The following is a 12,835-nucleotide window of genomic DNA, read 5'->3' on the forward strand; positions in this document are numbered from 1 at the left end:
CAACAACTGTGAGTACTATTCATTGCCCAGGAAAACAGGAGGGAAGAGATTCAGTGACATGGGGCAGTAACAAAGCAGATAAAGTGGCTCAGGAAATGGCTATACAGGAGCCTATCCTGGTTACAGGCCTACAAGAGACAGCCACTGGGAACTGGGATTGGATTAAGGGATGGCCTCACTTAGAATATAAAATGTTACTTATAATTTTGGCCAGAGAGACAATAGAAAATATAAGATATGTCAATAAGTGAATGCTTAACAAGCAAACAGGGCTCCTCACCAAACGAGAGACGGCCTCTACAATCATCAAGAAGATACTGAAAGAAATCTTCCCCCGATTTGGAATGCCCAAGGTAATCTGGTCAGACAACAGCCCTACTTTCGTTGCCAAGGTAAGCCAGGGTGTGGCCAAGTATTTAGAGGTCGATTGAAAATTACATTGTATTTACAGACCTCAAAGTTCAGGACAGGTAGAATAAATAAATAGAACTCTAAAAGAGACCCTGACCAAATTGACCATGGAGACTGGCACAGACTGGGTGATACTCCTTCCCTCTTGCTCTCTTCAGAGCAAGAAATACCCCTTCCAGATTCAGCCTTACCCCCTTTGAGATCTTATATGGGGCCTCAGCCCCCCTGACTGTATTAGATGATGTTACTGAACCAACATGTCATAGTGCCATAGTAATAATGATTTGTGTGCCAGGCTAAAAGACCTACAGGTGATACAGAAAGAAATCTGCTCACAGCTGACAGCAGCCTATGCCCCGGAGACCCTGAGTTCCAGGTCGGAGACTACAGCTACACTGAGCCCAGACATTCGAGCCTCGCTAGAAAGGACTGTACCTGGTGCTGCTGACCACCCTGACAGCTGTTAATTCTCAGCCCTCACCAGCCGTGTACTAGCTGTTGGGGCTGAGAGCTGGGACCTAGAGGGAAATTCAGTCATGTTTGTCCTGGGTTCTATCAAGATAGGTGTGGGATAGGCTTGATTTCCATTACAAATGATATAACATTGTATATGCTAGTACTCCTAACACTTCTTGGGACTGTGCCTCGGGGATCACAATCTGTAAGTTCTAAAAGCTAGTCATGACCTTGGTGTGTAGGTTTAGATAGTGTCCAGATTGAAATCCTGATGCTAAAGACTTAGTAAGACACAAAAAAAGAGTTGAGAATTACTTAGGGCTAAGGCTATCTAGGTGCTGCAAGGGCAGCACAAAGACATCTGCTGTTACAATACAAGGCTTATAGAGAATTCAGAACTGTCATTCAAGAGTAATTAAAGACTCCATGAATAAACTTAGAAAAAGGTTAGACAAAAGGCAGACAGAGAAGCGCATCAGGGATGGTTCGAGAGCTGGTTTAATAGATCCCCTTGGTTTGCTACCCTGGTGTCCACCTTGATGGGGCCCTTAATCATCCTCCTCTTTGGCCCCTGCATTCTAAACAGATTGATACAGTTCATAAAGAACAGACTCTCAGTCATTCAGACGCTTGTTCTCACCCAACAATACCAGAGGGTGAGACAACAGGAAGAGATTCCTTAGAATTCGATTTGAGTAAAGGATTTTACTCAAGTCTAAAAGAAAATGGGGGAATGAAAGACCCCAGCTTAGCAGCAGTAACGCCATTTTGCAAGGCTGTACTTAAGATGACTGGTTCAGGGAAAGGTTAGAACACTGAGTACACAGCGGCTGCCAAGCAAGATGTGTATGGTTGAAGGCATGGCAACAGGACGACTACGGTTGGCGCCTGACAATGAGAAAAAAGCCCCGGAGAGGTCCCACACCCTGGTGGGGGGCCGAGTCAGCCGTTATGTTCCAAGAAGGTAGCTAGGGAACTTGCCCCCGGGCTAAACCCTTGCCACATTAGAATCCACCAATTATATCCCTGTAACCATGCATCTGCTTCTGTATGCTTGCTTCTGCTCCCCAAAATCCTATAAAAAGCCCATCCTTGGTTCCGTGGGGCGCGCCAGTCCCCCGAGTGACTGAAGCGCCCACAGGTGCCTGTGCCTGTGTATCCCGACAATAAACCAAATCCTCTTGCTGATTGCATCCTGTGGTCTCGGTCTGGTCATTGAGTTGGAGGGTCTCCATCCCGAGGGAAAGTTCTCCTGAGAACTTTTCACCCTGTGAGATCTGCGAGAGCATGACAAATACAGAGGCAAATGCTCGCAGCCAACCATTGAACTGAGAGTGGGGTCCCCAATGGAGGAGTTAGAGAAAGGACTGAAGGAGCTGAAGGGGCTTGCAACCCCATAAGAAGAACAGCAATATCAACCAACCAGACCCCCAGAGCTCCCAGGGACTAAACCACCCTCCCAAGAGAACACCGGGATGAGGGGTTGGGGATTTAGCTCAGTGGTAGAGCGCTTGCCTAGCAAGCGCAAGGCCCTGGGTTCGGTCCCCAGCTCTGAAAAAAAAAAAAAAAAAAGAAAAGAGAACACCGGGATGGACCCAGGGCTCCATCCACATATGTAGCAGAGGATGGCCCTGTTGGTCATCAATGGCCCTTGGTCCTGTGAAAGCTCGATGCCCTAGTGTAGGGGAAAGTCAGGGCGGGGAAGAAGGAGGGAGTTGGTGGGTGGGTAAGGGAGCACCTTCACAGAAGCAGGGGGAGGAGAGATGGGATATCGGATTTCTGGAGGGAAAACTAAGAAAGCAGAAAATATTTAAAATGTAAACTAAAAAATATCCAATAAAAAAAAAAAAGGTCAGACTGGGCTACTATTTTTCTGTCCCAGCCTTTGGTAACTTCTTAGCTTATGTGACATCAGTTTTTGTTTCTGAATTTAGAAATGGGTGATATTATACAGTATTTGTCCATCTCTACTTCATCCACATTTTTGAGGCGTATGTTTTAGGTCATTGATTATTTGTAGATGCTTGGCCCAGGGAGTGGCACTATTTGGAGGTCTGGCCCTGTTGGAGTGGGTGTGACACTGTGGGTGTGGGCCTTAAGACTCACATCCTAGCTGCCTGAAAACCAGTCTTTCACTATCAACCTTCAGATGAAGATGTAGAACTCTCAGCTCTGCCAACGCCATGCCTGCCTGGATGCTGCCGTGCTCCCATCTTGGTGATAATGGACCCATAAGCCAGCCCCAATTAAATGTGGTCCTTATAAGGCTTGACTTGGTCATGGTAGTGTCTGTTCACAGCAGTAAATCCCTAACTAAGACAGAAGTTGGTATCAGGGATTGAGGCATTGCTATGATAAGCCTGACCACGCGTTCGTTTGGCAGAATGTGGATTTTGGGACTTTGGATTTGGAAATAAGTAGAATGCTTTAGGCGGGAATTAATGAGACATCCTAGTAGGAATAAGGAAGACTTTGTTTCTCAGGATGATTTGAACTGTGAAAGCCTGGCTCTAGAGGTTTCAGAGGAGAAGAATTTTAGTATTTGGCCTAGAGACTGTTCTTGTGGCAGAAGAATTCTTTGTGGAAGGAAGTGGCTACTTTCTGCCATCGTCCAAAGTATCTGCCTGAAGTTAAGGTGAAGAGACTCAGATTAATTGCATTGACAAAGAAAGTCTCAGAAATACCCATCATAGACTGTTCTCCGGTTAAGTCTCAGGAAGAGCATTTTAAACAAGCATAGCAAGTTCATAAAGGAAAGATATAAAATCTATGGTTCGAGTATTAAAGGGGCACCAGGAATTGAAATGGAGCTGAATCCTGTGTTCAAGGATATTAAACTGAATTAAGGGAGTGGTGACCTTGGGGCAAGATACCACCCAGCTAAATTTACCTCCAGACATGGTAGTGCAAGCCTTTATTCCAGGAGGTAAAGACAAGCAGATCTCTGAGTTCAGGGCCAGCCTAGAACAGAGCAAGTTCTAGGTGAAGTAAAACTTAAGTCCAGGCTTGGTGGACCACTTTTAATTCAGTGCTTAGGACACAGGCATGCAGATCTCTGAGTTCAAAGTCAGTCTACAGAGCAACTTCCAACCAAGCTTAGGCAGTGAAGAAGGTGGAAAACAAAGCTGGTGATAATGTAATAGAAGGAGGGGGCCATATTCCAGCCCCAGCAAGCAGCAGGACATGGCAGCTTCAGCCATGTGGCTCTGGCTTCAGAGTCTAGAATACAAGGGAATACTGGACACCTGATGCTGGAGCTAAGAAATTAGCAGTGATTGAGAAGAGACCAGCATCGCTGAAGTGAAATCTTCTGGGGAGTGTTTTTCTGAGAGCACAAAGGAGCTCTGTTCCAGAGATAGCCAAGGTTGTACCTCATGCTGCAGCTGGACTTGGTAATGGGTAAGAGTCACCCGGGTGGTACTGGTTTTGAAGGCATGAAGGGGTCAAAAAGAACAACTGAGGCTCGACACTGTGAAAGGCCATGAAGGGCCACTGGTGAAGGGGTAGCTTCAGTTGCAGTAGATGTCCCAGGACTGAAGGGGTCATGCAAATGAGCTGAGGCTTGACACCATGAAGAGGGCCTATGGAGGCTATTGGTGAAGCCTAGTTGCAGAGGAAGATCCCAGCATATTATAGATGCTAGCACCATGGGATGATCTCCCAGAACAGCAGTGGCAGTGGAGTGGATCAACCTGAGCTTAGAGTGAGTGCTACAGAGGGCAGAGCTGGAGAGGTGACACCAGCCCTTTGGAGGAGCCCAGAAGATCGTGTGTGGATCCCAGATATTGAAACAAGAAGCTGTAACATTGAAGTTACCTTGGAGACTCCAAGATGTTCGAGATTTCAGAGCAGTGGGCTGTCTGCTGAGGAAAGCTGCTAACAGTGAGAGGAACCAGCCTGAGAGAAAGAATTTTGTTGCAGTCAACAAAGATGAAAAAGGAGTTGGAGATCTGAAGACCGCTCTGACATCAGACATGGAGATGCAGAGTTTGGAGTTTCCCCAGCTGGTTTCCTGTCTTACTTTGGGGATTACAGTTAAGCAATTGGATGGATCTCAGAAGAGACTTTGAACTTTGGACGTTTAACATTCTTAAGACTGCTAAAGACTATGGGACTTATAAAGTCGGACTAAATGTATTTTGCATTATGGTGTGTGTTTGGGTATGGCCCCCATATACTAATATTTTTGAACAAGCCTATGGGGGCCAGGGAGTGGAATGTGATGTGTATTTGTATATGATTAGCCCAGAGAGTGGCACTATTAGGAGGTGCGGCCTTGTTGGTGTGTTACTGTGGGTGTGAGCTTTAAGACCTGGTGCTGTAAAATTATAAAAATGCTGTCTTTTACCCCCACTAGTTGATGGGCACAAGAATCCACGAGTGAATCAGCCTTCGGCAGTGTGATATGGGATGGAGCAGAGCGGGTGAGAGGCTTTGCTGACTGAGATTAAGATATCTACCAGAAATCTTGGGACACTATAATGCCAGACCTAGAGCGGGATAAAAGACAGCATTCTTTTTTATATATAATTTTACAGCAACAAAGATCTTCACCCTAGGTGCTTGGAAATGAATATTCTGCCAGCAGCCTTCAGATGAAGATGAAGAACTCTCAGCTCCTCCTGCACCGTGCCTGCCTGGATGCTGCCATGTTCCTGCCTTAATGATAATGGACTGAACCTCTGAACCTGTAAGCCAACCCCAATTAAATGTCCTTATCAGACTTGTCTTGGTCATGGTGTCTGTTCACAGCAGTGAAACCCTAAGATAGGTCACATGTTATGCATTCTAGGAATTCAACCAAAGAACAAAAGATATTGATGCTTTCCATGTTTTTAAGATTCAGTGTTTGTTGCAGGAATAATTGAAATGAAAATACAGCTGTCTGCAAGATACAAAGCGGTTGGATTGTTTATAGCTAATGGAAAACTTTTTTTCTATTTTTTTCTATTTTTTTCTATTTTTTTCTATTACTAGATTGACTAGAGGAAATAGTATTTTCTATGTTATTATTTCCAATAATCTTTCTAATAAGGCACAAAGTGAAATTAGATAACAAAGAGAGCTTTTGCTTCTGAAAGAGATGTCTCTACTGTTTAGCCACACTTGCATAGGTATTTTCAATTTCTTTGTCTTCGGGACATGTGTGGGCGAATTCTTCACGGGCGTAGGCATTGTGGAGATAGCGCCAGACTCCTGAGAATTCTGCTGGAATGTCAAAGTCACGGTACTTCTTCGCAGCAACCTCGGGTTTCAGAAAAAAAAAATGAGAAAAGTCGATAGAAAAGTATATCAGCTATGTTATAATATATAGAAACACACCTCAAAGGCCAAGTACTGCAAAACAGAGTACAAAATAAGCATAAATAATATTGGATTTACTATTTTAATGTTTTGTCTACAAATGTAGACAAAGCCATATTTTCTCTTACTACAAGTTATAACTGTGTTATAACTACCAACTCACAAACACCACTCATACTCAAACTTACTTTAATAATGTTCAGTTTGGGCAACAAACTACAGTCAGCCAGTGTTAGTTGATCCCCATCCAAGAACAGTCTTCTGGAAAGTGTACGTTCCTCGGTGCTGTCAGGATCAATTTCATCCAGAAGTGGGGTATTTAAGTAGTCATCCAAACGTTTAAATTCTCTAAGCAGAGATTTTTCAAAATCTAAGACAATAAAGTAATAAGGTTAATTATAAATCATTATGAATATTAATTATTTAAAAATTAATTTAAAAATTAATCAATTAAAATTATTATAAATCTTTTTTTTTTGTTCTTTTTTTCGGAGCTGGGGACCGAACCCAGGGCCTTGCGCTTCCTAGGTAAGCGCTCTACCGCTGAGCTAAATCCCCAGCCCCTATAAATCTTAATAACTAAATACATTCTTAATAAGCTTCCAGGGTTTACATACTTCTTGAACTTGCTCCTTTTCACTAATTCGCTGATGAGACAGTGTCAGCTCAAAGGGTGAGTAGATATATCTTAGACATTTTTTAAAGAGATATATATTGGTAGGAGAAGCAAAGAAAAAAAGAAAAATCAGGATATATCATTCAACGCAGAAGAGTCAGAAAGTCAAAGAGGAGACTATGTTTTTATGACTCAGAAGAAAACAATCCTATTCAAGAATGTTTATGGGAGCTGCTAGGTTTAAAGAACTTCACTGAAGCACAGTTCTGTAGGTGGCTCACAGCTGGTCCACAAATGCTCTATTCGAACTGTGCTGGTAATTGATTTATTGAATTTTGGATTATAAATGCCATAAAACTTAATACAAGGGAATTTCAGAGGGCAGAACAGAAAATGAGGAAGGAAGTTGTTTGTTCCCCAAAAACCACTATTTTTGAAAATTCTAATTGAGTTGAGTGACAATGGAAGAAGGAACAAGTAACTGAGAAAAATACAGCCCTAAAAAAAAAAAAAAAAAAAAAAATCTTACTCTTATTTGCTTCCTTTTGTGTATTCTTAATGTATGCAGAAAATTTGGCAAAGAGATTACAGCCCACATCGAAAGATTCCTTGTACTTGGGACTCAGATGAGGATACCTTAAAAAGAAGCAGAGGTGATTATAATTCCCAGTTTGTATCACACAGACCAGTGTGTCCTAACCCTTACTGTACAAAGAATAGAAATTTTAGAAAATTATACTGAAAAATTGAAGGTATTCAGAAATCTCTTAGTAGAAATATATTTTTCATCAAACTGAGACTACTTTAGTTCCTAAAATTCAGTTCCTAAATTGTGGCCTGGAATTTAAACCTTATTTACCTATAACAATGCCTTAGAGTTTTGTTTTTGTTCCTATTTGATGCAAGGAACAAAAGCAATACGTTCTCAGTAAGTAGTAGGAAAACAAGCAGATCAAATATCTTGATCTTTGTAGACTCAAGCACATAAAAAGCAAGACCACTTCATTAGATGCAGAAAAGACCTATGACAAAAAAAAAAAAAATCCAGCATCCCTTTACTATTAAAGTCCTAGAGAGACTAGATATATAAGGGGCATAACATAATAAAGTCAATTTACAGCAAGCCCACAACCAATACCATGCTAAATAGAGAAAAACTAAAATCAGGAACAGGACAAGGATGTCCACTCTCCCCACGCCCGTTCGATGTAGTAGTTGAAGCCTTAGCTAGAGCAGAAAGACAAAAGGGATGCAGATAGGAAGGTGAGATGTCAAAAATATCTTTATGCACAGATATGATTCTCTTCATAAAGGAACCATCAGAGCTACCGCTTATAAATTTATTCAGCAAAGTAGCCAAATACAGAATTAACACACAGCGATCTGTAGCCTCCCTATATACAAATGGCAAACACACTGAGAAAGGGATCAAGGGAACAATACCATTTAAAATAGTCTCAAAAAATGGAGTACCTTAGAATAATTCTAAACAAATTAGATTGCTTCTCCACTTTGGAGGTAGGAGAGATTGTATCTGGATTGGAGGAGATCCTGGAGGGCATCTCTTGGTGCTACCATGTCCTTTGATTAAAGCCAATTACAACCTAATCCAAGCAGAATGACAAAGGACACAGACCCAACAGGAATGAAGGTATGGGTCACTCAAGGAAAAAAAGGTAAAACCTGCTGAGTTGCTTAATGAGGGTGCAGGAAATACAGAGTGGGTGGCAGAGGAAGGAAGTTGTAAATACCAAGGCCACATGACCGTTGCACAAATGAGGCTTATAATTGATAGGAGCGTTCCTATCCTATTTTGTTGAAATTTGTTTATACAAATATTTGTATTTTCTTTTCTTGATTTCTTTACCACGTAATATAACATGAATTAAGAGAATATCAATAACGATTATCACATTTAGGTTTTGATATACCAAAAGAATGTTCTTCAAGGAACATTGCCACTTATTCTGAAATTTACAACGTGTTTGTGCTTGTACATGGAATAGTTATACCATGCTGAGTGTAATTATGATTTTAATTTGAAAATTTTATTTTAATTTGAAATTTTAATTTGAAAATTATTCTATTATTATTTTATTGAAAATTTATTATTTTATTTTAATTTGAAATTTTTATTTTAATTTGAAATTTTAATTTGAAAATTATTTTATTATTATTTTATTGAAAATTTATTATTTTATTTTAATTTGAAATTTTTATTTTAATTTGAAATTTTAATTTGAAAATTATTTTATTATTATTTTATTGAAAATTTATTATTTTATTTTAATTTGAAATTTTTATTTTAATTTGAAATTTTAATTTGAAAATTATTTTATTATTATTTTATTGAAAATTTATTATTTTATTTTAATTTGAAAATTAAGCATAACATAGAGAGATATGATTGTGTGTCAAGTTGACAAGGGGTAGACTTTCGATGGCTATTCTTGATGTCAAGTTGATTACATCTAGAATTAACTAAAACCCAAGCAGGTGGGCACACCTGTGAGGGATTTTTTAAAAATCATTTGAAGTGGGAAGACCCACCCTTAATCCATATCTGTGAAATAGAAACATCCACGGTTACTCTGGGGGATACTGATAAAGGCAGCTTTTACCTTTTTCCTGCTTGCCCCGACTCTCACTGGCAAATCCATTCCTTCACTGGCGTTCACAGAAAACCCGCCTAGACATAGTCTCATGGACTGGAAACCGCTGGATTCTTGGACTTTGCTTTGGTAGACATCCATTGTTGGACTAGACGGACTACAGCCTGTGAGCCACGCTAATAAATCTCATATACATTCATCCTGTCGGTTTTGTTCTAGAGAACCGTGATTAATACACCCATTAATAATCTATTGCGTTTGCCTCCGTTAGTTCTTTCCTCTTAGCTAATCAATATGTCCATCCATGCCTTGTTAAACCTAAAATCACCCTCTCCTTCCCCTTCAACGTTATCTCTTAAAGTACCACTAGGTCTTAATCCTTTCTATGCTGCGATTTTCTTCACAGAGGAGCCCTCTCTTTTCTTGCTCTTCTCATTCTCCTTAACGGATTCCATCCATTTGCGCAGCACCAGCAATTGTGACATTTCTATGTCATCTGTCCCCAGTCTAATGCATATGTCCCAACCAAAGCGCATTGTGTTCCTCCAGGCACCGCCCAGCTTTCTTGCTCCTCTTCACTACCGGATAATGCTGTCACCGTTTATGTAGCCTGCCGCTATGCCTTTGCTCTATCGTCATCGACCCTAACCCTCTGAAACTGTAAGCCTAAATATACGTGTTCCTAGGTCATGGCATTGTACACACTTCCCAGATCATTACATTTTGTCCCAATGATAGAAAACTTATTAATATGGGGGTATTCATATAGAGAAAGGGGGAAGGTTGGATAAATAGCATAAAGTATATTTGGAAAAACCACAGGGGGAACCTATTATACTCTAAGATTACTTTAAAAGTTATTCTACGTGTTAATGTTCCCCCAGGAGCAGTGGACTGTCTGTACCAGGCTCTTCAACTTGTTGGTCACAGGAGTCCAAGCGACTCCCTACGCAATATGGCTGTTGCCGTAGTTTTTGGTTGCTATCCAGACCCGGCCTTGACTAACCCTCTCCCCTCTCCCCTCTCCCACCCTGAGTCCTTTATTTCAGGGCTACAGAAAATTTATTTTCCCGTTTTAAAGTATGCTATGAATTTAAAAACCCTTTGAATCCTGTCCATAATGTGTTTGAAGTTGAAGGAGGAGGTTTCTGTATGTGTCTTATTGTTGGACCAGATTCTCAAGCATTTTCAAATTAGCAAGAATCCTAAATCTGGAACTGGTAAAGTGGCTCAGGAGATAACGGTATTTGCTACTGAAGCTGAAGGTCTGAGTTGGATTCTTAGGACACCCATGACAGGAGGAAATATCTGGCACCCACAAGTGCACGGATGTACATGTAATTGTGAGCACGAGAGCATGTGGGTTCGCGCACACCAATTAATCGATCAATAAATGTAATGTTGAAGATTAGAAGAATCAATCTGGAGTAAATAGACAGAAATTATCTTAAGCATAATAATATCCTGTAGGATGTTGTACCTTGGAGGAGCGAGTGTCTTCTCTAGAAACTCCTCGATTTTGATGAAGTCTGTTTTCAACTCTTTGTTATATATCAAGAACGGTGGGTTGGTACCTGGGGCTAAGTCCTTCAGTTCTTCAGGTTTTCTATGATCATTGAAAAAAAAAAAAGAGTTAGGTCTCTAAACAAAGTACATAATATCGATACTAACATCATATGATTGTCTACCAATATCAACCCTCAGAATTCAACGTATGCTGATTTATCTTACCTGGCTGTATCAATAGTAGTCACATTAAATTTAACTCCCTTAAGCCAGAGTATCATAAAAAGGCGTTGGCAGAAAGGACAGTTCCCAATACTCTCTCCGTCACTTCCAGCCTAGCAAGATAAAGAAAGTCCCCAGTGTACTTTTGTTGTTACACAAGCATGTATTTAGTGCTTATTGGGAAATCGGAAGTACTTAATCTCCAGGATTCTGAGAGAGAAAGTAAATTAAATAAAACACATTACATTAAAAAATAAATTAAATTAAATTACAAGTGTGGTAAGTTTATAATAATAAATCTTAATAATAATTTTCTATGCTATCATATTTTATATAACAAATTCCTTATTCTGTATCTAAGTAACAAACTGGAGCATACAACCTGTCTCCGTTATGAGATTTACGTAAAAAAATGAATACTTCTTTATAGATCTTTTCAAATTTCCATCTTGGAAATATTCTTTCCATATTACAAATGACCATTTCATTTCTTTTTTGTGTGACTTGTTTCATAACATCTTACCAATTTTCTATTTTTATTTTTTTCTAGATCAATAAGGAAAATATTATATATATTTATGAAATTGTTAAAGGAGTAAATAAAATGTTATTTAAAATTTAAATTTACATAAATCAATATTTATTTCTATATAGCCTGTTTTTTCTGATCTGCATATATGCATATACTTACATATCTGCATATTATATATATTCAAAATTATAAAAACTTTATATTCTTATCTTGATCATTGATATATTCTATAATCCTTTCTTTTATGACATTGTTGGGGCTTCTTCTGTAGTATCTTTTTATCAAAACTTTTTCATACAATATATTTTGCTCGTATTCTTTCTCCTTCTCTAAGACCTTTATCTCCCTGTAGCCACTCACCTTCATGGCTTCTTCCAACCTTCCTCAAACCCAATGAAACAAAAACTGAAAAGACAACCATTACCAAATCATATAAAACAGACACACACAAAAAGTGTTTGTGAAAAACAAAGTGTGTGTGTGTGTGTGTGTGTGTGTGTGTGTGTGCACGTGTGTGTTGGCCAGCTACTTCCGAGAATGAGACCTGCCACTTTTTCTCTTTCTTATCAGGAATCATCTATAAACAGCTTTTTGGTTAAGGATGTGACTTTGTAACCACTTCCTGTTCTCTGTGTTAGCATTTTGGTCTGGTTTGAACTTGTGAACATTTTGTGTGTATTGTCACAGTCTCTATGAGCTCATGTGTGCACCAGACCTGGTGCATCGGAAAGATGCTATTTCCTTGAAGTTATCCACTGCCTCTGGGTCTTAAAGACCTTTTTATCTCCCTTTCAGCATAGATGCCTGAGCCTTAAAAGGAAGGGTTCGATAAGACATCCCATTTAGGACTGAGTTTTCTAAGGTTTCTCACTGTCTGCATGTTATTCATTTGCATGACTCTGTGCTAATATTTACTGCAAGAATTAAGTTCTTTGATTAGGGTTGAGTGATGTGTTAGTTTACACGTAAAGCAATAAATAGGTCACTAGAAGCCATCTTTGTTACTGTGTTCCTTCAGCAGAACAATAGTAGTGAGGTTTCCCCTAAGACTCATGACCTACATATAGTTTTCAGCATAAGTTAAAGTTACGTCTCATGAAGGAGTGGTCCCTAAATTCGAAAAAGAAAAAGAAAAAGAAAAAAAAAAGAGTAGTTGGTTGTTCCATAACACTTGTG

At 39.7% G+C, this 12,835-nt stretch overlaps 1 protein-coding gene across 1 annotated transcript; it reads right to left on the reverse strand.

Annotated features, from left to right (window-relative positions):
* Positions 1 to 5,684: 5,684 nt before the first annotated feature.
* Clic2 (chloride intracellular channel 2) lies at positions 5,685 to 11,235 on the reverse strand. Its single transcript, XM_032888940.1, has 5 exons — positions 11,131 to 11,235; positions 10,880 to 11,005; positions 7,317 to 7,423; positions 6,360 to 6,541; positions 5,685 to 6,112 (listed from the first exon to the last, which is right to left on the reverse strand). Exons 1-5 carry the CDS (start codon positions 11,184 to 11,186, stop codon positions 5,957 to 5,959), a joined length of 627 nt encoding a protein of 208 aa, XP_032744831.1. The 5' UTR covers positions 11,187 to 11,235; the 3' UTR covers positions 5,685 to 5,956.
* Positions 11,236 to 12,835: the final 1,600 nt, after the last annotated feature.

Source organism: Rattus rattus, chromosome 18 (assembly GCF_011064425.1).
Source record: "Rattus rattus isolate New Zealand chromosome 18, Rrattus_CSIRO_v1, whole genome shotgun sequence".
Classification (NCBI taxonomy): domain Eukaryota; kingdom Metazoa; phylum Chordata; class Mammalia; order Rodentia; family Muridae; genus Rattus; species Rattus rattus.

Bases quoted from the DNA above. Each gene is read 5' to 3' on its own strand.
- Clic2 (XM_032888940.1), bottom strand. From the start codon at position 11,186: ATGATACTCTGGCTTAAGGGAGTTAAATTTAATGTGACTACTATTGAT. The intron at 6,542-7,316 runs GTAAGATTTTTT...TTATTGTCTTAG, and splicing joins ACAAAAGGAAGCAAATAAGA to ATTTTGAAAAATCTCTGCTT. The intron at 6,113-6,359 runs GTAAGTTTGAGT...CTGAAACCCGAG, and splicing joins CCAAACTGAACATTATTAAA to GTTGCTGCGAAGAAGTACCG.